Source organism: Chlamydotis macqueenii, chromosome 3, assembly GCF_036417535.1.
Source record: "Chlamydotis macqueenii isolate bChlMac1 chromosome 3, bChlMac1.mat, whole genome shotgun sequence".
In the NCBI taxonomy this organism is placed as follows: domain Eukaryota; kingdom Metazoa; phylum Chordata; class Aves; order Otidiformes; family Otididae; genus Chlamydotis; species Chlamydotis macqueenii.
In genome coordinates, this window is record NC_141558.1 from 28,940,583 (window position 1) to 28,964,479 (window position 23,897).

Consider the following 23,897-nt stretch of genomic DNA (forward strand, 5'->3'; position numbering starts at 1 on the left):
TGAGAGGCGTCTGCCAGCCTGTTGTGAGGAACGGCTGCAGACGCCAAGGTCAGTGAAGAAGGAGGGGGAGGAGTAACACTGCTCCTGGCCAAGGTTCCTCTGCAACTCATGGTGAAGACCATGGTGGAGCAGGTTGTCCCCCTGCAGCCCATGGAGGTCCACGGAGGGGCAGAGATCCACCTGCAGCCCGTGGAGGACCCCATGCCGGAGCAGGTGGAGGCCTGAAGGAGGCTGTGGCTTGTGGAGGGCCCACTGGGACAGCTGTTCTAGAGGGACTGCACCCCGTGGAAGAGATGACCCACGCCAGAGCAGTTTCACGAAGGACTGTGCCCCGTGGGAGGGACCCCACGCTGGAGCAGAGGAGGAATGTGAGGAGTTCTTCCCCCGACGATGATACAGCAGCGTAAAACAACGCGTGATGAACTGACCGCGACCCCCATTCCCTTTCCCCCCCGCCCCCGTGCCGCTCGGGAGGGGAAGTTGGTAGAGATAATGTTAAGCCCGGGAAGAGGGAGGGGTGGGGGGAGGTTATCTTGTTCCCTGTCTCATTCTCCTGCTAATTTTAGAAATAAATGAATAGTTTTCCCCAAGTCGAGTCTGTTTTGCCCGTGACGGTAACTTTAAGGATTTCTCACTGACCTTATCTCAAACCTTGAGCCGTTTTTCTTATATCATCTCCTCCTATTCTCTCAGAGGGTGGGGGGAGTGAGAGAGAGACTGCATAGTCTGGTCCTGATTGGGGCTGAACTACGACACTTTCTTTGGCTGATACTTTTACGAAACAACACGCGGGGAGGGTGCTCAGCTCAGACATTCTTTACTTGTGACTGGATTTTGGGCTGTGTTTGTAGATGGGGAGGTGGTCACTTTCAGTGTTTTGCCTTCAAAACATTTTACTTGTTTCTTACCAAAACTTCTATGAATGATAGAAAACATGACCAATGCATGAAGAATATGGTTCTTACCATCACTGCAGAGGATGCCAGATCTTCCGTATGGACAAAGGCAAACAGCATCTTGCTTGGACTTTGGAAAACATGTAGCACCATTTCCACATGGGTTTTCATCACAAATTGCAAACTGGCAGAGTTTTCCAGAGTAGAGTTTAGGGCATTCACAAAACCAATTTTCTGCATCACTGACAAATTTAAATTAAAACAAAAAAAAAATATGTGTAAGTACCAAAATGCACTTTGAAAAACAGGATGCGTTTTACACTCACAGAAAATCAGTGACACTTGACTTATGGTTGTAATATTTACTCTCTTAACTTTTTTTTTTTCTTGTGTACCTGGCTTTAAAGATGCCAGAATTCTTTATGGGTGACTTGAGTTGACAGGTTCTTTTGGGTTTAATTTTGCATATTAATTTATCTTTCCTTTCATAGTAAGATATGTGACTTTTCTAATATCTCACTAGTTATTTGTGATGCTGCTTTCAAAACACAGCTGAAATAACTGCTACAGAAAAACAGCTCTTCTATTACATTTGAAAAGAGGAAAGGAGAAAACAAAAATGTAAAACTACTAGTTTTCTTTGCAAATGGAAACATAATTTGTACTTTCAGGTATTACATACAGCTTGTGACAACACAGTAGGATGTAAACGAAAACTGAAATATGAATACTTACAGTAGTGACTATATTGGAATCAAACCAGAATAAACAGCTAGTATCCCTACTTTCATATATATTATGTTCTCAGTCATAGAAAGAATATTAGAACAGGAGAGAGAAAAAAATAAGTTGTAGTCAGTCTTGAGGGGTGACAAAACCAAACATTTAGAAACATGAACATTCCGTTTGTATGAATTATTTTTTTTTAGTATAGAAAGATAGCACAATGGCAGATATGGTAGGAAAATAAAAATCAAATAGGGAAAGCAGGAGTGTAAGACATTCCCATCTATCACTTATTATAATTATTATTTCATTAAAGGTCTTATATGATTTCCCCATTGTTTTATGACTGAAACTAGATGACAGTTAGATAGGTCAGTTCATGTGATTACTACACATCCTGGCTGTTGAAGAGAAACATGTCTGTCTTATACTTGATAAGGTCACATGTGCACATGTGCCCACGTGTGACTGCAGAAGATGATGCCAGCTGTATCAAACCACAGCCATTATGTTTTTCCAGATGATAGCATAATCATTAGGATATTTAGTGATAAAATGTCAAATATATGTGATTTCTAAAAATCTGTTCACTGCTTATAATATCCATGCAATCAGATTAGAGAAAGCAATCTGGAGCTGAGAGAACTCCTGTATTTTTTAAAGGGGGAAATAAGTAAGTCTTGTGACAGTCTCTGTGGATAGCAGTTGATTAGTGTGTTTCTAAACTGACCACCCGCAGTTCTGGGAAGCGAGGATCTCAGCTGGAGAGTCTACCAGAATGGAGCTCATGAATAAGGGCTCCAGACACCTTTGCAGAAGAAAATTGCTATCAGCTGCAATAATAAATTTTTGTGTGTAGCCTATTCTATTTATAGATATGCTGCAGACACCAGGAGAGGAATGTAAATGAGATACCGGATTGCTTTCATTTGTGCAGCATTGAGAAGCTTGCTTTCAACCATTTTAATATCAGCATTACACATTTCAGCTAATTAAAAAAGCAACAATAAACTGAATTCTTTCCAGAAATGTACAATTGATGGTGATGATCTCTATGCATTTCTGTTTGTTTACAGAAGAGAAGACAGATCATTGCTGCTGACTGCCAAAATACACAGACTTTAGTCTTCACCTTTAAAAAAACAATTTTCATACATTCTTCTATTGAGCTGTATATGTCAACATTGGCCATTTCTTTTTATAGTCTTACTTTTGCTGTTTTGGAGAAGATGAAAAATAACAGGTCTCATAACAAATTGTGAGGAGTTTATCAAAATGAACAATGTTTTAACATTTCACTATTGATCCCATAACATCCTAATAGCAAAGAAGAGTGATTCCCAATGAGGCAAAGAAAACAGTTTTTAAAATGTTCTACAAAATAATACAAGCCTTGAAAATATAACAATTAACCACACAGAAAAAAAAATCACAGCCAATTCACATGAATTAGTATACTGAAATATGAAGTCCCAAATGACTTATTATTGTCTCTCAAAGCAGTCTGTCACTGTACCTGGTTAAGAAGAGGAGACAAGGTCACCTATACTCTGCCAAACTAGTCCCAGCTGCACATAAATGCTTGAACAACCAGGGACTTGTCTCCTCCCAAGCAGATTTCAGAATTTCATTATATCCTGCTATCCTATATAAATGCAAGAAGCAAATGAAAGAGGACAGCAAATCAGAACGGTAATATCTTGTGCCTATGTTGTACACCTGTGAATGGCTCCAAGAAAAAAAAAAGGTCATTGGATAATTATGTACACGAGCTGAAGAAAGTGAATAATGTGTGAAAGAAACAAGGAAAGTATCAGAATTTTGAGGCTGTAAAATTAAAAACAAATTTGGAGTGTTTTGTTGAAATGTATTATGTGTCTATGCTAGTTTTTGAGTTCAGATCCAGAGCATGGTTTTGAAGCAAACTTCCTTTTTGTCCCTAATTGAAATGCCTTGGTTCACGTTGTGGAATGGTCTCAAGAGTACGTGAACTCATTTTTTTGGCAGATGAACCTGCGCCAGAAGATTGTCTCACACCTCAGGTACTCCAGCTGCTAATGGGCATTCAGTCCATGTGGTCAGACTAGTGTGATTAAAGCCCCCTGAAACATGAATGATGAGGATGTTGGGTCCTCAGAAGTAATCAATCTGCCCTGTAAATCTACTCCTATTGAAGCACAGTATCCGCTAATATGGAAGTAGATTTAGAAGCTATCAGAAGAAAATCAGGCAGCTGTGGTGTATATTAAATATAAAAAAAAAAAAGCCAGATTTTAAACTGGAGTACTGACAAACTCCAGAAATAGATAGAGTAAAAAAAACTAATCATCCGGAATAATATGAAGGAAGAATGTCAAAAACAGTGAGAGAAGATGTGAGAAGAGATAGAAATCGTGTAGAAGAGGAGTGGAAGAGATAAGAACAATACTCCTAGAGCACCATCATGTCATGTCACCAGCCTTACGATGTATGAAGAAAAAAGTGAAGGGAAGATGAACTGTTATCTGACATTCCTATAATCCTTCTCTGAAATGGTAAGGGACACACCTTTTGTTACCATTTCCCATGTTAAAATATTCCTTTGATCTCTGTTCTAGACATTAGATTGGAGAGAAAATAATCAAGAAGCATTGGTACGACACGATACCGGTAATTCAATAATACAAATTGTTCTCCTTGAATCAGTACTACCTCAGTGACCTGATTTAATGAAATCAAAGTTTTGTATAAGGTTGACACCTCTGGGATGCCAATACAGGTTTTGACAACTTTTTTTTTTTTTTAAATATTGCACAATGAAGAGGAGACTGGCTTGTAAAATAGTAATAATAGTCACAGCTATATTTATCCACTCTTTTTGACTTTTAAACTAATTCTGTTTTTAAAAGAAAAATTATAATCCCTCTGTATAATGTCTCATGGATATCATTTGTACTCTAGTACAACACAGTGCTGTGGTTCTCCAAAGCTTAGTGTAATTTTTTATGTGCCTGTGCTTTTTCAATCTCTAAAGTGGAAATGCTGAGCTCTGTGATTCCCACTGAAAGCACTGTAAATGTCATTTGTGTAGACATATCTGAGAGTACTTCCCTGAAAGGAAGCACAATCATCGCCCTTTAATCATAACAATGCTAAGCTGAGAATGTCAAAGCTACATGTCACAGTGGGTTTGATATTTAACGACACAAGTTCTTTTAGTGCTCTCACTATATTATCTGTGATAAAGCTATGGCAGTTGGAAGGAACAGCTTCCCCAGCTTCAATTGATAAATAGCAGATGTAATTAAGTTTCTTTTAAAGTTGTTACTATTATTTATTCCCAGTGCCATTTTGTTTTATATTACTGGAAACTGATAGCACTATCATACATTATCAGTTTAAGTTAAATTAAGTTTCATGCAAAGACTCGCTAAGTATCTTTCTAGAGAACACCAAGATACTGTAAAGGTGATTGGGATCTTTCTTTGAAAGCTTTGTGTAATAGCCAAATCCACAGAAACTCATTGCAGCTGGAAGGATAACCTTATCTCATCAATAATCTTAAAAAATATCAAAAGACAATATATAAAAGAGGGGTTTCTTCCTTGTGCACAGCAGGCATTTTTCTAGTATACAATATATCTGCCAATCTTTCCTTCTGTTATACAGCTACAAAAAATAAATTCAGCTTCCCTGCTGCTTTAGTACTTTCAGCCAGGTTTCCTCAATTATGGTATCTTCTCTAGATATGACTGCTTTTGTTAGCTTTACTGTTTTGAATCTTTTTTTCCCTCTATCAGGAATTATTCTGCAAGCTCTGGTGATTCACTTTAAATTTCATTTCCTTTCACTGAAAGTACCTTCTAAACTGCTTCTCTTTATATAAACAACCACTGACAGGCTCTCTTTAAACCAAATCTAAATAACTTGTGAACTAAATTCGTTCTGAAAACTCCTAGGGAAAATATTCCCAGATTGGTTGGGTGCACTCATGGAAAAAATTTTTTTCTTTAAATTTTCTTTGAGGTAGGCTTATACTCAGAGCTATGCTGGTTCTAGCACAGACTAACTAGGAGCTCACATTTGAACGATACTTCCAAATGATTTGATCTAGCTTAAAAGTATTGGAGTGGGAAGGTTCCAATTCCACCTCAAAAAGGAGAACAGGAGTGACAAAAAGGTTCCAGCACCTTGCTTGCCTGCTGCCAACGTACAACAAAGAGACCATTGCATACAAAATGTTTCAGCTCAAACAGAAAACTAATCTATAGGAGCCAACTAAGAAATTTAAATTTAAATAGAAGTGTAATCCATCCCAGTCAGACAACAATGAACATGCTCAATCTTAACATTAAGCTTATGTATGAGTTTCATTGAAAAAGAATCCACTCCTGAAACAATATCTAAACCTTAGAAAGTTCACTGGACTTGTGTTTCAGATAGTTGTGACTTGGGAAGGACAGAATTTGGTTTATGGAAATGATGAAGGGGAAAAAGCTCTTGTGTATTGGCAGAATATCTATTTCAGACCATCAAAGTCATCATTATTTTAAGGAATTTAGGATTGTTAAAATTTATTTTAAAATGTACTCATTCAAATACCTAACACAGTACTATCTAACTTTTCAGGATCATGAAGACTCTTCTGGAGTCTTTTAGAAAGCCTCTTTTAACCTCCATTTTCCATTCAAATGGTGAATATACAGGTGATTCCCCGTCACGTGAAGAATACACATCGATTAACTAATATGATGCATAGAAAGTCCTGTCCTGTAAAATGACAATTCTTGTATTACACGGGAGAATACACAATTGTGGTATCAAGCACTTCTGGACACATAACGCTTAATGGTGGATAGTTAAAGATCTCTCAGGAAAAAGTACAGCACGCAATGGTTGGTGAGAGCAATTTATGTGGGCAACAATCCATTTCCTGGCCACACCTAGGAAGAGAAATAATGGTGTGTCAGGCTGAGTCCATCACAAGGGCTGTAATTAGCTCTCACACTGCTCCTTTCCCCAGTCTCCTAGTCTTTTCAGTTAAATCTACATTTTCTCTTTCTCTATGCAGTATAGGAAAAATAGTAATCATCTGCTAAAATGTATTTATAAAAATGATTTTTTTTAAATGTTGAAAGGCTATAATATTGTTAATAAAAAATCAACACTTTATGGAACGTGGCCAGGAGAGCACATAAACGTTTTAAACAGCATAAGGCAGAAGGCAGATCTCCACCTCTCACTGAAATCACATGCTGCCTAACTCCTGTTTGTCTTTTGAAAATCTCTCGTAATTCCTTATGACAGAAAGTTTTGAATTGCTCCCAGCAGTCCCTAGACCCTTAAAGAGCCTTTGCTTCAATATAAATACTACTTGCAGCAGGTCTTGTGAGCACCATATCCAAAGCAGTAACACTGAACGTTGGTGTGCAGCATCTTGCATGTTGCGCTGTTTTCATTGAAGATGCATTTTATACTATTACTAATTTCTGTTAGAATTTTAAAATAATTTTTAGCACAAAAACATTCATTACTTCAATGTTAGTTGAATTTATAGGTTGCAGAACTATGTAACCTAGTAATTTTCAAGATTTCAAAGTCACCTCACAGAGCAACTGTAGTTAGCTATTCTGATCATGAGGAATCACAGAATCATGGAATCATTAAGGTTGGAAAAGACCATTGAGACCATTGAGATCATCCAGCCATTAACCTAGCGCTGTTAGTCCACCACTAAACCATGTCCACACACATCCACATATACACGTCTTTTAAATACCTCCAGGGATGGTGACTCAACACTTCCGGGGGTAGCCTGTTCCAATGCTTTATAACCCTTTCAATGAAGAATTTTTTCCTAATATCCAAACAAACACTCCCCCCCCCCGCCGCCCCGCCCCCAGTTTAGTTTGGATATTGAGAAATTTGAGGCCATTTCCTCTCATACTATCACTTGTTACTTGACAGAAGAGACCAAGACCCACCTCGCTACAAGCTCCTTTCAGGTAGTTGTAGAGAGCGATACAGTCTCCCCTGAGCCTCCTTTTCTCCAGACTAAACAATTCCAGTTCCCGCAGCTACTCCTCATAAGACTTGTGCTCTAGACCCTTCATCAGCTTTGTTGTCCTTCTTTGGATGCACTCCAGCACCTCAATGTCTTTCTTGTAGTGAGGGGTCCAGTCAAGACACTCAAAACACTCCCTAACATACAGGGCTACCCCACTGCCTCTCCTTCCTCGCCTATCCCTTCTGAAGGGTGGCGGTGTGGTGAGGTCCCTGATGACTGGAAGAGGGGTAAAATAACTCCCATTTTTAAAGAGGGTAACAAGCAAGACCCAGGCAACTACAGGGCGGTCAGCCTCACCTCTGTGCCTGGCAAGGTCATGGAGCAGATTCTCCTGGAAACCATGCTAAGGCACATGGAGAGCAAGGAGGTGGTTGGTGACAGCCAACATGGCTTCACCAAGGGCAGATCATGCCTGACCAGTTTGGTGGCCTTCTATGATGGGGTTACAGCATCATTGGACAAGGGATGAGCAACGGATATCATCTACCTGGACTTGTGCAAGGCTTTTGACACTGTCCCGCATGACATCCTTGTCTCAAAACTGGAGAGACCTGGGTTTGATGGACGGACCACTCAGTGGATAAGGAGTTGGCTGGATGGCCGCACTCAGAGAGCTCAGTGTCCAAGTGGAGACCTGTGACAAGTGGCGTCCCTCAGGGGTCCGTGTTGGGCCCGGCCCTGTTCAACATCTTTGTCGGCAACACAGACAGTGGGATAGAGTGCACTCTCAGCCAGTTTGCCGATGACATCAAGTTGTGTGGTGTCTTAAAATTTCTGGGTGTCTATCTTCTGTCCATCTCTTTCTTACCACTTCTTTGAGATTCACTTACTTCCTGACTGCAGTTCATCTTCCACTACTGTCAGGAATAAGAAAGGAAAAGAAAGCCACAGCACTGTCTTCCTGGGCAACCTTTCTTTGCGGTGCCACCAGCTGTCAGAAGCAGTAAGAAATCACTGCAGCACAGGCTTTCTGTTTAGATGTCAACTGAACTTTAACAGGTTAAGGAAAACTTCATAGATTCCTTTTGCCCATGGCTCTATCTGAATAGCTACAATTAATTTTGACTAAGCTATTTCTTCAAATGACATCAAAGGTAGGTCCCAAAAACTGAAAACAAAAAGTTAGGAACATAAGTGCAATTGGAAGACCAGACCTTCACCTGTCTAGCACATTCTTCTCCTACAGCAAATTAAAGACAACATATAGGAGACTGCACAAACATTTTACAAAGATGAATTTCTTAAGCTTGCACAACTATTTGAACATGAGAAGTGCAAGAGAAGTGCTGAGTACTAGAACTACTGACAATACTGACTGAAGTAAAAAGTTAGGAATCACTGTATGCTTTCATTTTTTTTTACAGTATAGTCTTTATCAATAGGTTGAGTTGTTCTGTCTTGTAGGTTGACCTTTTTCTTTGATTGCTGCCTCAGCTCTGAATTTCACACATTCCTGGATGATGGCTATGACTTATGAAGGATATAAAGTGCCCTAAAAACTGAAATCAAATGCTGTAAAACTGAGCAATGGCATTTTTCAAATGTGAAGAAACTGTAACTGTTTGAGTTGTTCCACTGTGGGGAATTAGCATAGTTGGGTGACACACTGGGCTAAACCAACACAGAATGGAACAGAAAAAGTCAGTTTTGCAGCTGACCTTTATAATAGTTCCAAAAGGCCATTTGTGTACCATTTTATCAAATAGACTTCACTTAAAATGCTATGAGATTAGTCTTTAGCGTGCACTCAAGAGGTCAGATAAGCCAAGTAGTCTGACCTCTTTGCAGCAAAAGGGAAATAACTATCTTGAAAAAGTAAGTAAATTACAGGAGAATTTATGTTAGGGGAAAACCATTGCATCACAGCATCATTAGCAGTACTATTATTTGCTTCCAGACTTCCTTCAGAGAAATGAGTCAATTCCTCTTCCTTGATGTCATGATGCTGATCCATTTCTTACATTTCCGCAGAAGAATAAACAGGAAGTTATTCTGTCAGTCTGACCCTACAGGCTTCCCAAGCAAACTTGAGGGGAATGGAGATAAGCTTTTCTTTTAAACAAGACACTTAAACTTACAAATGAATGGCTAAAGTAACCCAAAGTTAGACTAGAAATACATATCTAATCATTTACATTTAGACACAGCAGTATTTAGAGTAGTTTAGTGGAAAAAACAGACATATATTTTTACATTATTTTCTTGACATAAGGTGTCTATAACTGAAGTTTAGCAAGATGGTGTCTGTGACAATATTAACATTTGAATGTAAATAAGCTTCTTGATGTCTTCTGAATGTTTTTATTTTTTCAATGTGCATCAGTATGATATACATCTATCCATGTGAAATAAAAGTATCAGAACAATTGCTAATAACAATCTGGTATTACACTGTCTCATTCTAATGTCTGAATATTTTACAGATACGGCTGTTTCATGCTGGGTGGGATGAGTGGTGCTTCAGTCCCCAACATATGCTGTACTCTTCTGACAGAAGGACTTCTACTCCATTGATTTGGTAGCAAGGATGGTGATTTGAAAGGTCTATCGCTATTTTTGCCATAAATTTTGAGGCTATGTCTAACAGAGCAGAATGAGATCATGGAAGTAGAATTAGACATACTGGACTTGGCTTTAATCTAGACGCTTCATGCTCACTGCTAATCCTTCAAAAAAGCAGAGCTTTTATTCAGTTTGCTAGCATGTACTAATATTACCACTCATTCTGTCTTCATGAAACCTGCCTTAGTTGTGCCTTTCCTACAACCTCATATCTCTTTATTTTGCTTTATAACCATGCCCTCACTGTATCCATAGAAACAAGCACAGAATGAACTGTGATGCCTTGTGGTCACACGTTTGTTTTGGAGTTACCACATAATAGAAGTGAGAGTACCTTAAAAAAATAAGAGCATGGAAAAAATAAGACAGAGGACTAATACAGTCAGAGGAAAGAATAGATTTTAACCCTACCTGTTTACTTCCTTCAGTCAACTTATAAAAAACATAGTTACCAGATCCATATTGGCTGCAATGCTAATGCAGAAATGTCTTCCTTTGATATCAATACTCAAGTGAAATGCACAGTAGAGCTGGTAAGCACAATTAACTATTCCAACAACTCAGTCGATAGATTGGGGAAGAAAGATAGATACCAGCTATTATACTTTCCCAGGCTTCTAGATTCTGTTGACCAAATCAGGACAGTTCTACTGAAATCTGTGGTGCTCTTGAAAAGTTACAGCTTTTCACACACTGTTACACAAATAGGCATAATTAGAAACAGAAATTGGGGTGCTCAGAGGGAAGAAAGCCAAACTGGAATCTCATTCTCTTCTTCTGGACTGCTTATGCTTTAATGTTAGAAATTTATTAACAAAAGGAAAAAGTAACCCCAGAGCACTGACTAGAACCTCAGCTGTCTCTATTTCTGTTACACACCTGATCAAAGGTAGGATCAGGTCCCCTACTGATTATTTCCAGAGCAACAGACTCCTTCACTCTTGCATTGCTGGCTGCAAAGTTCTTTACTTCTGAAGAGGAGGTGAAAAATGCTCCCAGAAAGATTCTGAAAGACTTGTGTACTTAAGAGATTAAGAACAGCTCCTGAAGTCCAAAAGTTATTTGAGACCTCTACCATAAATTACCCTAGAATCATGGGAACTTGACAGAATCTGAGATTACACAGACTTTTTATTTCACAGGTGTAAAAATTAAAAATACAAATGCCATCTGTGCTAGCCAAATTAATTATATAATTCTTTGTCAAAGGAGAACAATTTCTCTGTTAACTAATTCCATTTTCTGATGTGCTTTGTAAAGCCTTTTTAAGAGATTCAGGACTGGAAGACAGTTCCCTGGAGTCGAGGTCCCTGCACAACTAAATAGCTTTCACATCAAAGAATATGTTTCTCTTGAAACTCCTACCTGTGACTGAATTTAGAACATAGTAGCTTTTAATGTGTTGAAGTCAGACCATGGTGTGAATGTTTAGCTTGTGCCTGAACCAGATGATGGATTTCATGAGGATCATAGTATTCAGCACAGTGGCAGACGCTTTAATGCAGACAAAGATCTCCATGAAACCACTTAGCAACTATAGAAGCTGGTAAAACAGCTGAATTCTTTGATGCACGTACTTCTCATCATTGCAAAAAAGAAAGAAAGAAAAAAAGAGTTCTTGCTTTACTCAAGGTCATATAATCCTGAAAAGTGAATACTCAAAAATATACTATTGTATGACAGATCAGGATGTGACACAAATCAAATGCCTCCAAAATCAAAATAAACAAATCTAGATTTGTATGTAGAATAGGTAATACATTTTTTTTTTGTGTGTTGAATATTGAAGAAAAGGGTGCAAGAAGACGGGAATGCTACTGACACACAGCTATGTTTGAATTTTAGTCTCAGCTGAATATAACCTCTGTACTAAATTGAGGAGCATTCAAAAGCTGAAAAGTAGGAAACAATATATTGTCATCAAAATAGGTATAGATTTCCATTTGCTTTCATTTTAATTTTTTAAATTTCATTTGTGAAATCCTGACTTTGTTAACATTCACTTAGAACATTTTATATGTAGTGTATATAAACATGGAATATCATAATCAATGACATAAATTTTTAGATCAGTTTGGCATTGTATCATCTATGAGACAAGTGCTTTAACAGATCTTAAATTGTAACTGATAAAATATAGTTGATTATAAACATTTATTAACCATTTATCTACTGAACTATTAAAAATGTGAAATCAACAGAGTTAATTAACATGTTCTACTATATGATGAGCAAATTCCTTTAAAATCCCGCTTTCCTTTTGTACCTACAGTAGAATTTCTTTTTAAAGGTGTCAAAGAGATGAGTAACCAAACTGTTTTAAAATATGTTAATATTCATAATCATTTCATTTGTCAAACAGCAATAAAATTCATGTCACAGTGGTATTTGTGGGAAGACAATCTCTGGCAGAGGTTGCTGTTAATGTAACTGAGCACGAAATATCTTCACTGGCATTGAATCTGCATCGTGACTGTAAAGAAAGCAGAGTAACAGCAGTTTGTGTTGCAGTTGTAAGAAGCTGACTCAAGTTCCCCAAGATTTTGCAGTGTACAAAATGTTTTCTGGTAGAAATTTCTGTAACTTGTATGGCTTACCCTTACACGTATTTTCTCTGTGTAATACAGTTCTATGTCTTCTAGTATAATCTAAACCAGTGTTTACGTGTTTCCTGTCTTCCAGCAACTGGATTTACACTAGACTGGAAATTGCAGTATGGGAAGAATGGAGTGATCCATTGCTAGGGTGTTTCTATGGCTAGCTTTTCCACTGCTGTAATTGTTCAACTCCACAGATGGTAGCTACGGTAGCATCACTTGTGCAGAGAGAATACCAGGTAGCTTCTGATGTTTTAAGGAACGTTAATTTTTTTTTTATGGCTAAAAACAGTCCTATACAGAACAATACTAACATATAGCATTAATTATACTTTTACTGTTAAAGACTAATTCATGCACAGCTAGAGTACCTGCAATAAATGCTAAAAGTAGAAAAAAAGTAGATATTGTAGAGTGACTTAGTAAACAAAGAATATTTGAAGCTGTACAAATAAAAGTTATAAGGAGACAATATAAAAAGTGATTGACACGGCTTTAAAAAAGTTATAATATATACAACTGTAATGAAGATTTTGCTATATTTGTCCATTTTATCTAAAGGTCACCTTTATCTCCACAGTGGTGCAGTTATGGCACAAACATGCAAGCTAATCTATTTTACACAGGAATCCATAAATCTCAAATCTTAGGAAAGACAAGAAAAACAGCTTTTGTGGAGCCCCTTTAGCACTTTATTTGTTATTTATGAAATATCTTTTTGTATACATAGCTAAGCTGTACTGCTGATGTGATACAATAAGATGAAGGAACACTAGAACTACGAATTCATCTAAGAATCCCCAGAATAAATCATACAGGATCACAAACTGTACATTAATCACTCCTTCCTCATATGTCACCACCTGTCAGGGGACGGCCAGTAATTTGCCCACTCTTATTCTTAAACAGTTGCAGGCAGTGCCTGAAATAGTATTATGTCCTATTTTATGAAGGTTAAGTATCCTGGAGAAAAGGCATCATCCTCCTACTACCCAAGCTATTAAAAAGCTTCATCCCCCATTCATCATCATTTCAATGAATACATTGCTCTGTAGTCACTATGCGCTCCCACCTGCCAGGGAACGCAACCCTCTGAAGAACACAGCCTGCAGCATGTTCCTACCACCTGTCATGTTGCAACAGCAGAGTTTTTCCAAATGCACATCAGAGACTCTGTGAGAAGGCCTCCAAACACATTTTATTGTAGCCAATCTGATGACAAGAAAAAAAAATTCCTTCCCACTGTCCCCGAAGAAATTAGCGCAATGTTCACAGCAGCTCACAGGATTCACAGTTGTGCTCTGACCTATGAATGAAAACTAGTGATCTCCCAGCAAAAGGCTTGTGGTGGATGAGGCAATATTAGACACTCTCTTTTCTGAGGTATGACAAAGAACTGGTGATCTATCTGTCTCATTTTTGATGTGTCTTAGTAACTCATGGGAGAAAATCAGAAGCCTTTCTTCCTCCAGGTGGACAAAGTCATAGACCCTTTTAGCTTACATTCTTTGCATTCTTGACATGGAAACTTTTTGTTTCTAAGATCTGCCTTGTGACCAGGACACAGTCACACCAGGCTATGCCTCCTCACTTGAAACAGTACAAGGTAGCTGAGACACATGCCATTTTTTTTCTTTTGCTACTCTGGTAATGTTTCCAAAATTAAGAATTTGAAATATTATGAAAGAAAAAAGATGAAATGTGAAAAGCCTAAACACTATACTCCATCACATTCACCAGCAAAATAAAAGATCTTTTTTTTTTTTTTTTTTTCCCCCACAGAAAATGCTTTCAGTTAAAAATGTGGATATTTTTTAAAGCCAACTTTTACTATTATTTTATTATTATCACCATGACACCTAATACTGCAAACATTTCACACTGATGAGATGGTCCACCTTGTGACAGATATTAGAAAAAATACATTATTTTAATTTTCTTTTTTTATGCAAGATTTGAAACGCATGAGGTTTTTGCTGGGAACTAGAATTTGCTAGAGACTAGCTAGGTTCCTCATGCATTAGATGTCAGGTCAGAGTTTGTACTTCATTTATTCATAGTCTCTCACTCCCACCAAAGAAGCCAATTGCTGCTGAAGGGACAAATAGTGAGGACATTCGCCCTCCAAATCCTAAACAAGACACAAGGCAGCTGGATGTAGACATTATTTATGATTTTATACATTGATCTATTACTGAAATGTAATCTACAGAATATTTCACAGTTCAATACTGTTGCAACAGATCAGAGAATCAGGCTCTTCACGTTTATTCCCACTAGCTTTACTGAGTCTGACTCAGAAAGAGTTCATTTTCTTCATAGCAGCCCATATGGTGCTGTATTTTGGATTTGTGACCAAAGGAGTGTTAACTCATCAATGTTTTAGCTATTGCTGAACAGTGCTTGGACAGCATCAAGATTTTCTTTGTTTCTTATTCTGTGAGTAGGCTGGACTGGGCAGGAAGTTAGGAGGGGACACATTTGGGACAGCTGACCTGAATGGCCAAAGGGATGTCCCACACCATATGAGATTGTGCTCAGCAATGAAAACTGGGAGGTTATATTTCCAAAGTAGCTGTTGTAGGGGGGCTGTCTGGGTTTTTAAACTTGGGTTTTTTTCCTTTGTTTTCCTCCACTTATTAAAATGTCTTTATTTCAACCCACCAGTTTTCTTGCTTTTGCCCTTCCAATTGCCCCCCATACTGCTGGAAGCAAATAAGCAAGAGACTGCGTGGGAGCTTGGCTGCTGGCTGGGGTCAACCCACCCCATTTGGTAACTGACAAATTCCAAATTGCCCTGGGAGCTACTGTAGCAGGAACGGCAATGCAGTCACTCTGGAGGAGTTTGCATTTGGTGTGCTATTCAAGGACGAATGACGTGGCCCAAAGATTGGAAAATCTGGACTTTGCAAGGGACATTAACTTCCTGCAATTCTTCCCCATTTTGATAACAACAAACATTTGTCAGAGTGAGCTCACTAGAAGGTCAGGGTTTGTGTGACAACCATGCTGCAACACATTTAATCAAGAAACAGAGAGCAGAAATCCCGCATATCCTTAAATGCTTTCATACCTCATTTTTGACTCTGTTCCTGCTGGCCCACAGACCACAGCAGACTCCTTGCCTGGGTTCTGTGATGGAAAATAGAGAAAATCCATTCCCCTGGAGTCAGTACAAATCCCAGTAGCATGGCCACAGAGTTACAAATACGTCCTTGGAGTTGACACAAAGGGGGGCTGAGCAGCACACTGAAGTATGTGGAGACTTTTTGGTTTGGCCTAGTGTAGTCCTTGAAACCCAGGAACAAAAAGGACTGCAGGGCAGGCAGGCTGCCTGCTATCAAGGGGATCATCTAAGATAGTGAACATGTACCATTATCAAGCTGTTCAGCAACTCTTACCTTTGCTTAACATTGATGATCTTCTCAGAATAATTGTCAGCATTCTTTGTACAAAGAAATACTGGGGAGTGAGACCCAAGAGGATGGACCAAAGCACACCAGGGACTTGATTCTGTGGGGCATCTTGTGATACTTCGAGATACTAGCTTTGAGAAGGAGGCAGTGTTGCTTCACATATTATTTGTAAGAGTACTTCAAAGCATTCAGAATTAGAAAATTGCTTCCACTATTGGTAAAAGATGGTCAGGCAAAGTTCTGGACTTACTGATCTATGCTGGATGGTAGGTGTGTCCAAAAGCATCCAAAAGCAAGTCAGTATCATCTCAAGATTTTTAAGCAAGTCAACCAGCAAATTCAGTGATTTGCAGGGAGAAACATAAAGAAATGCTATACCTGGTGCAATTATTTAAGAAGATAGGCATGTAAGAACACTCCTATCCTGAACTCCAGGTCAGACCAATGTGCATGTGTGCCATTATCCTATCTCTGACAATGGAAAAACCTGTCATCTCACAAAACAGGATAGTTACAATGCAACATTAAGTGACATTCATCTTCTTGTGACCTACAGCAAAGGACGTCTTGAATCAGATGTGTTTCACAGTTCTTAATAGGTATTTTTTCTCCATAAACTTGTCTCATCCCTTTTCTAAACCCATGTCCACACTAGGAAATCTCAAGCTGATCTGTTGAATGGAGACATTCCATTTCTTTGATCATCCTTCTCACCTTTTTCCCTTTAACGTCATCACTCTCCTTTTTGAGAGACAGAATAAAATGCCAAAAATAATGTGGGGTAATGGAGCTCTATCAATTCATATTTGTGCATCACAATATTTTTTCCCCTTCCTTCCTAAGGATTTACTCTTTGCTTTCTTCATTGCTAGTGAGCACAGTCACTCAGTATTATGAGAACTCTCATACAATTCTTCACAGTTGTCTTGGATGACTATGGATTAGCCTTTAGAAGTAAAGGATAAGGTAATATGAGCAAAATGTTATAGTGGACCTTGAGCAATGTCAAGAACCAACTTGCAGCAGGGATTATTGTAAGGATGGCTTATCTACCATAACCTTTGGGAAAGACAGCAAAATCTCTCTATCTAGTGAATCACATGCCCTAATTCTTTGTCCTAAGTGGAATAAACCTTTTTTTTTTTAATATTTCAAATTCTAGAATATAAGGGAAAATAGGTAAACAATATCAATGCACCAGCCTCATGCTTATGCCTGGTTAAAAAATGTGTCTGCTACATTGCAGCTGCAACTTACCCTTTTAATTTCAGGTCACCTTTTATATTTGTATTTTGGCTGATGTTTAAGAGCGATTCCACAATCATTAAAATGCATATCCAGTTAAAAACAATGAATTAAAGAAAGTTAGGAAAAGCCCATATTCTATATAGTGAAAGCAGTGAAAATGACGTCTTGCTTATTATGCCACAGCCTGCTGGCTTTAAACCATTAAAATGCCTGTTTTAGAAAGCTGAAAGATGCTCTGAAGTAAAATAATATTAAGTCTGTTTCTAAATGTGTTTCTATTCAAGGCAAATTAAAGCAATTTGTCTCAAAGAGCTGTTGTCCAGAGATGATAAGGATACAAACACGTCCTAATTTTAAAGGGCCATTGGCCATTTCTGGAAGATAAAGGAAAACATTATTATGAGTTAAGGTTGAAAATGGTGATAAGAAAACATGACATTCACATGGAATTTTATAAATTTCCATTTTCATCTATCACGTCAATTTTTTTTTTCTAGAAATCAGCTAACAGAGCTGCTAAAGCAGACAAAATTGATAAAACCTAAAGCAGACTTTCTGCTGTCTAGTCTCCAAGTGTCAGTAGCAATACATTCAGTGTTATGAATGTCCTGAAGGTACAAGTGTCTCCTGCTCTGACAACTGCGATACGTCTCATTTGTCAGGAAAAGCAGTTGCTATTGAAAATTACATTTTAAAACCTGCAAATCTCTAGAAAGCAAAGAATCAAAACCATCAAAACCAAGATGACTGCCAAACAGTCATCTGCATTTTGAATAAATACTTCCGATAGTACAAAGTTCATTACTGTTCAGTTTCTAATGAGTCCTGCTGTATTTATGTAGAAGATATGGTAGGACTAAAATGTAGTAAGAACTGTGATACGGGAAAACTCCTTGCTTTTCCACAGATTTTCAGATCTTGGGCAAATCCCTTATATATTTTCACTGAAGAGCATACTTATGACAGCAATAGCTTCACTATGACATACCACCTACGAAGCAGCCTGATGAGAGTGCTCTGCTAGTGCAACCAACTTGAGTTAAGACCACCATACTTGAATTTTCAGTAGTAAAGAGATTCAAGTTAGAGGCAAGATTCAACTTTAAATCTTAATAAATTTTCACCTAAGCGAAGACAAGGTTTTTTTCCATGCTAAGGTTCTTCATCTGCACAACTAGTATAATTTTGTTTTTCTGGGTGGGATAAGAAGATCAACATGAGCACTGTGAAACTATGATCCAGGTAAGTCCTTAACACATATTTAAAACAAATTCTGTTACAACAGCTTATGCTGTCTGCTCATAGACTCATCCAACACTAGTGACTCAATGGAATGAACAAATATCTCTATTTCCATTTAGCAATATTTAATCCTTGGCCTTAGTTTCAGAGTGTTAGTGTACTAACTGGAGAGACACACTATTTCATTGTCTTTCCGTACTGAAGGATTTTTGTTTGGCAAGAAAAGCCGAAAATCGCTAAATGCAAAATTACCCATTTTATTCTGAATTAAGGAAATTACTATGATTATTTTTGTATTTGTATTTGAAGTCAGGCTCATAAATACAAGGTTTCAGAAGCAAAACCAATAATATAGAACCAGAGAATGGTTAGGGTTTGAAGGGACCTTTAAAGGTCACCTAGTTCAAACCCCCTGCAAGAAGCAGGGACATCTCCAACTAGATCACATTGCTTAGAGCCCTGTCCAACCTGGCCTTGAATGTTTCCAGGGATAGGACATCCACCACTTCTCTGGGCAACCTGTTCCAGTGTTCCACCATCCTCACTGTAAAAATTTTTTTCCTAATACGTCCTCTGAATCTACCTCCCTCTATTTTAAAACCATTATCCCTTGTCCTTTCACAACAGGCCCTACTGAACAGCCTCTCCCCATCTTTATTGTAGGCCCCCTTGAGGTACTGGAAGGCTGCTATAAGGTTTCCCTGGAGCCTCCTCTTCTCCAGGCTGAACAGCCCCAACTCTCTCAGCCTGTCTTCATAAGAGAGGTGGCCCAGCCCTCTGATCATCTTTGTGGCCCTCATTCATAGCATGCCTAAAGTTTCATAAAGTAAACTTACTAAAGATATTTAAGTGCAAACGAGTGTGTAACTTCCCTTGCATTAGCATGCTGAAAATAGCTTTAGTGCTAGCCAAATTAGCCAAACTAGCCAAACATCTCTGGTGTAATAAGTGCTTCAGGACACTACAAGCCTACCAGAGCCCTCAATACACTCCCAGAAAACTTTTATGTAAAACTGTATTCCCTTCACTGAAGTTCATACACAAGCTGTCTAGCTTTGATGTGTCTACTTATGTTCCACAACCTTTAACTGTTGTTTTAGAAGAAACATTTTTTTTTTTCCTAAGACAGTAGGACCTTAAGTTATTCTGAACGCATTTTTTTTTAAAATATGCTTATATAGAACAACGTAATTCTACTTACAAACAACCAAAAGAAACCCCCAGTAGTCTGAGACTTCTAACTCCAAGCAACTGCTGATACCTAATGCAGACCAGAAGGGACAAAAGTGACGATAACTAGTAGACACGTATTACTATCACAAGCAGACACACAAACCCAAGCAGATAAACCTAAGACTATGCATGACAATATACTGAATGTAACACTACAGGAAAAGTTTCCCTTCCACTGCTTTTTTGAGTAACTGTCAGTCATTTAAAAAAAAAAAATGACTAGCTGTTTGAAAATGCCATATATGCTGATTGCAGATGATAGCAAAAGCTCTATAAAAATAACTTGCAAATAAAGATTGACACTCGGTAAGTGGAAGAAAAAAGCTCACCTGCTGAAAGAATACTGGAGTTCATCTTTCAAAAGCCATAGCTGGGGAAATTCAAAGTAAAAATTCTGCGGGAAGCAATTAACTTAACAAGTCTGTTTTCAGACTCTCAAAATCGAAATTAGAATAGATCTGAAAGATTGTAAAGTCAACTAAAATCATTGTAGTGGCTTGCAGAAATGTTGGACTTCTATTTACTTTACTCCAGGTTCCCTGTTGAGTTTACTTGAAGACTATTGGTACCATATGCATTTAATTCCTTTTGAGAAAACTGTGAGATGGTACGAGCCATAATAGGAAATCCTCCATGTAATAGCCTTTTAACATTGTTAAACATTATTCTTTTATGCTTCAGGTTTTTTTTCTTCTTTTCTGTATTCAAAACAGCGCGCCCCACCCTCCTCCCCCGCAATCTGAAGTGATGCCACAATAAAAGTGCATTAACATTATACGTTAATGATCACTCAGGCAGTGCCTTGTGAAGCCGTTGAGGACTGAGTCAGGTGTTTAATACACAGAAAGAGTCAGATCTGGCAATATAATATTTGAACACCATGGTAACGGACCTGTTAATGCAGTTGCTCAAATACTATGGAGATGACAACGATATAAACAGCCAGAAGATGTCAACAGCTTGGTAGTTTTTATAGTTCCTGTGCTCCTTTCTCTGTAGGCTGGAAAGATGAGGGAGCTCCTATCTCCCTTCTGCTGCACTCCTCAAATCTATCTGCAAGCAGGAATGACAAACTTCACTCACATATTCCTTAATACAGTTCTTACTGCTGAGCACTTTTTGTATATGCTAGGGGTTCTCCAAGTACCAAAAGCCTGAGAACAACACTTACAGCACTAGACCAAAATTATTTCACTACACTTAAATGCTTGAAAAGTTGCACAAGAATCTGGTAATTTCATCGTAAGTACAATTGGGGAATGAACCATTTTAGCAAATGAAAATCTGCCCAACATGTTACGAATGTTTTGTGTATTTGCAATTTGTTATCAGAGTGTAACTGGTTGCTTCTAGCTTTGGTATCCACAGCAGCAGGCTTAAGTACCAGGCAGCACAATCGAGAGCTTTCATCAGTCAGGTTTTAGAATTGCTTTATGACAATTTGCAATGTTTATGATTCTGGCAACTGTCTGTAATGTAAACTCTGTAGTCATCAGGATAAAATAATGCTCTTATACTAATATGATAAATCAAAACTACTACACAGAATTTATTACATATATTATGATGCCCTTGATTTAGTATTATCTTAATGTACTCTGCTGCAATAAGGCTCTGTACATTTGCAGTAATATACTATGATTTTATACAGTTACATAAAAGCTTTACTGAAATAATAGTGCTCAGCATTTTTACACATTTCTTAAAATAGCAGAGACATAATGTAACCCAAAAATTACAGGCTATTTAATAATGCATGAGATGTTAAAATTATGCCACTTTTGTATTGTAAATGGCCCTTTTTTTCTTCTTAGTGTCTCAGATGTTCTCTTCAACACTGTGCTACTTCACCCTCCTTCACTGATCTCAATGCAAAGAAGTACAATTTTACAGCACACTACTGTTGTATTTTTCCTACCAATCTATGATACATTATAAGAAGCAGTTAAAGAATAAACAAGTTCCTTTTAGCCCTGCTTCTCCATTTTCTTTGCTTCATTTGCACACATTCAGAAAAAGCTGAAGGAACCACCATGTTTGTCTTGCTGAATGCTATTTCAGACCTTATAAAATCAAGGGAGAGACTCAGGGGTCATGCCAATCTTATATATAATTTTGTTGTCCTTCAGACACTCTTAGATGTAAAAATCTATGTTCACAGAAATGAAAGACTTTATCTGCCAGTCTAGGAGTCTGCTTTTGAGTCACCATAAAGATATTACAGAAGTCAGTGCTCACATAGTTTACCAGAAAGGAATACCCTTGCCTCTTTTTCTCCTGAAGTAGGCAGGCATTGTCTTAAGTGTACAACACATTTCTGTCATGAGGGGACCCTAAAGCAGTACAATCCTGTTGCTTAGCAATATCAAGTAAACAAGACAAAAACAATTCTCTTCATCCTATTTTCCTCTGCCCTTCACTTGTTCCTTTTCTGGTATATCCATGGGCATTTGTGACTAAGCTACATTAAGCTTACATCCAGTATGATAGCCTGTATTATTTAAAATATGAAAAAGACACTTTTACGAAATCCTTTAATGGAAGTACCAGCCATTACTGAATGTTTAAAATTATTAGGCTGCTACTAAACTGGAACAATCCACTTAACAATTACATTTGTGGCAAACAAAAACTGCTGTCAGATTCAGATTCCTTAAAAAATAGAGGAAATAATACTGTGCTAGAAGCAGAATTTCTTATTCAAAGATCACAGAATCAGAGAATGGTTGAGGTTAGAAAGGATCTCCAGAAGTCACCTGGTCCAAACACCCTGTTCAAATAGGGTCACTTACAGCCAGTTGCCCAGGACCGTGTCCTGACGGCTTTTGAACATCCCCAAGGATGGAGACTCCACAACCTCCCTGGGCAACGTGTATCAGCATATGTTTAGCTAATAACATAGTACAAAGAAAATTATAACAACTTCAGAATACATTTTATTGCTCTTTTCACCCCTTATCAAGATAGCTATAAGGAAAAACCAAGAAATACAGGCACTGGCAACCTGACAAACAATCACTTTCATTTCAAGGTAGATTTTAGCATTAATAATTACAGCAGTCAGTCAAATGGAAGTTGCTTACACAGCTGAAATAACATTAGAGCAGTCCAAACAGACAGTGAAGGATGTTCACTGGATTTTGAGCATTTTCAATGCTGAAAATGCTTACTTGTCAGTTGGCTAGCTTGCATTTATAATAAAATTTTCAGACTCACCGTGCCTTGTAAACAAATGCCAAGGAAGATGTACTTTTTTAGGAAACTGTAACACCCAGCTATTGAACTGAATGCTTGTAATTTCAGAATGTTCCATTTTTCCAGCATTTTAAGTTTATCGAATGGTCCAAATTATAATATTTCATATAATGCAGGAAATGGGAAAATTAGAACAGTATTAATAAATGTATACCTAACACTTAAAAGTTTGCACAAATCAAAGATGAATTGAATGGCTGTAAAAAAAAATTTCTTTAGATGAGACAGATGATGCTGAATACAGATGCAGAGTCAAAAGAAAGGGAGAAAGCCTTTACTATTAGAAAAATACAGTGTATTTTTTTCTCCCTTTTATATGATAAATACAAATCCAATCACTTTTAATGACAGGGAGTCTTTTGTAAAAATTTCAAATTTAACTCTGCTATGTCCCATAAAATGCACTAGGTGGCAGCAAAAAGTAAGCTAACAAATCCATAACCTCAAGTACACACCAAGATTTAGTACAGAAAACTCTGCATTATCAACAGGGAACGAAGGTGAAAGTAAAGAAATTCTAGTCTTATTTTGCTTAGGCATTTTCCACTAAATATTGCAATGTCTAAGCAAGTTGTCCATTGCACTATTTATTATTCTGTCACAAAGCTGAGATGTTCACAATGGTCCTTCATGGAGAACGAATCACAGAGTTAGCACGTGGCTCAGCGCAAAGAAA

General features: G+C 37.8%; 1 protein-coding gene across 1 annotated transcript in view; it reads right to left on the minus strand.

Moving 5' to 3' along the window:
• EYS (EGF-like photoreceptor maintenance factor) overlaps positions 1-23,897 on the minus strand; it is an 827,426-nt gene that overhangs the window by 61,238 nt on the left and 742,291 nt on the right. The window contains exon 41 of the mRNA XM_086745378.1: positions 966-1,138. Within this exon, the coding sequence (XP_086601504.1) occupies positions 966-1,138 (173 nt within the window). The remainder of the gene's footprint in view (positions 1-965; positions 1,139-23,897) is intronic.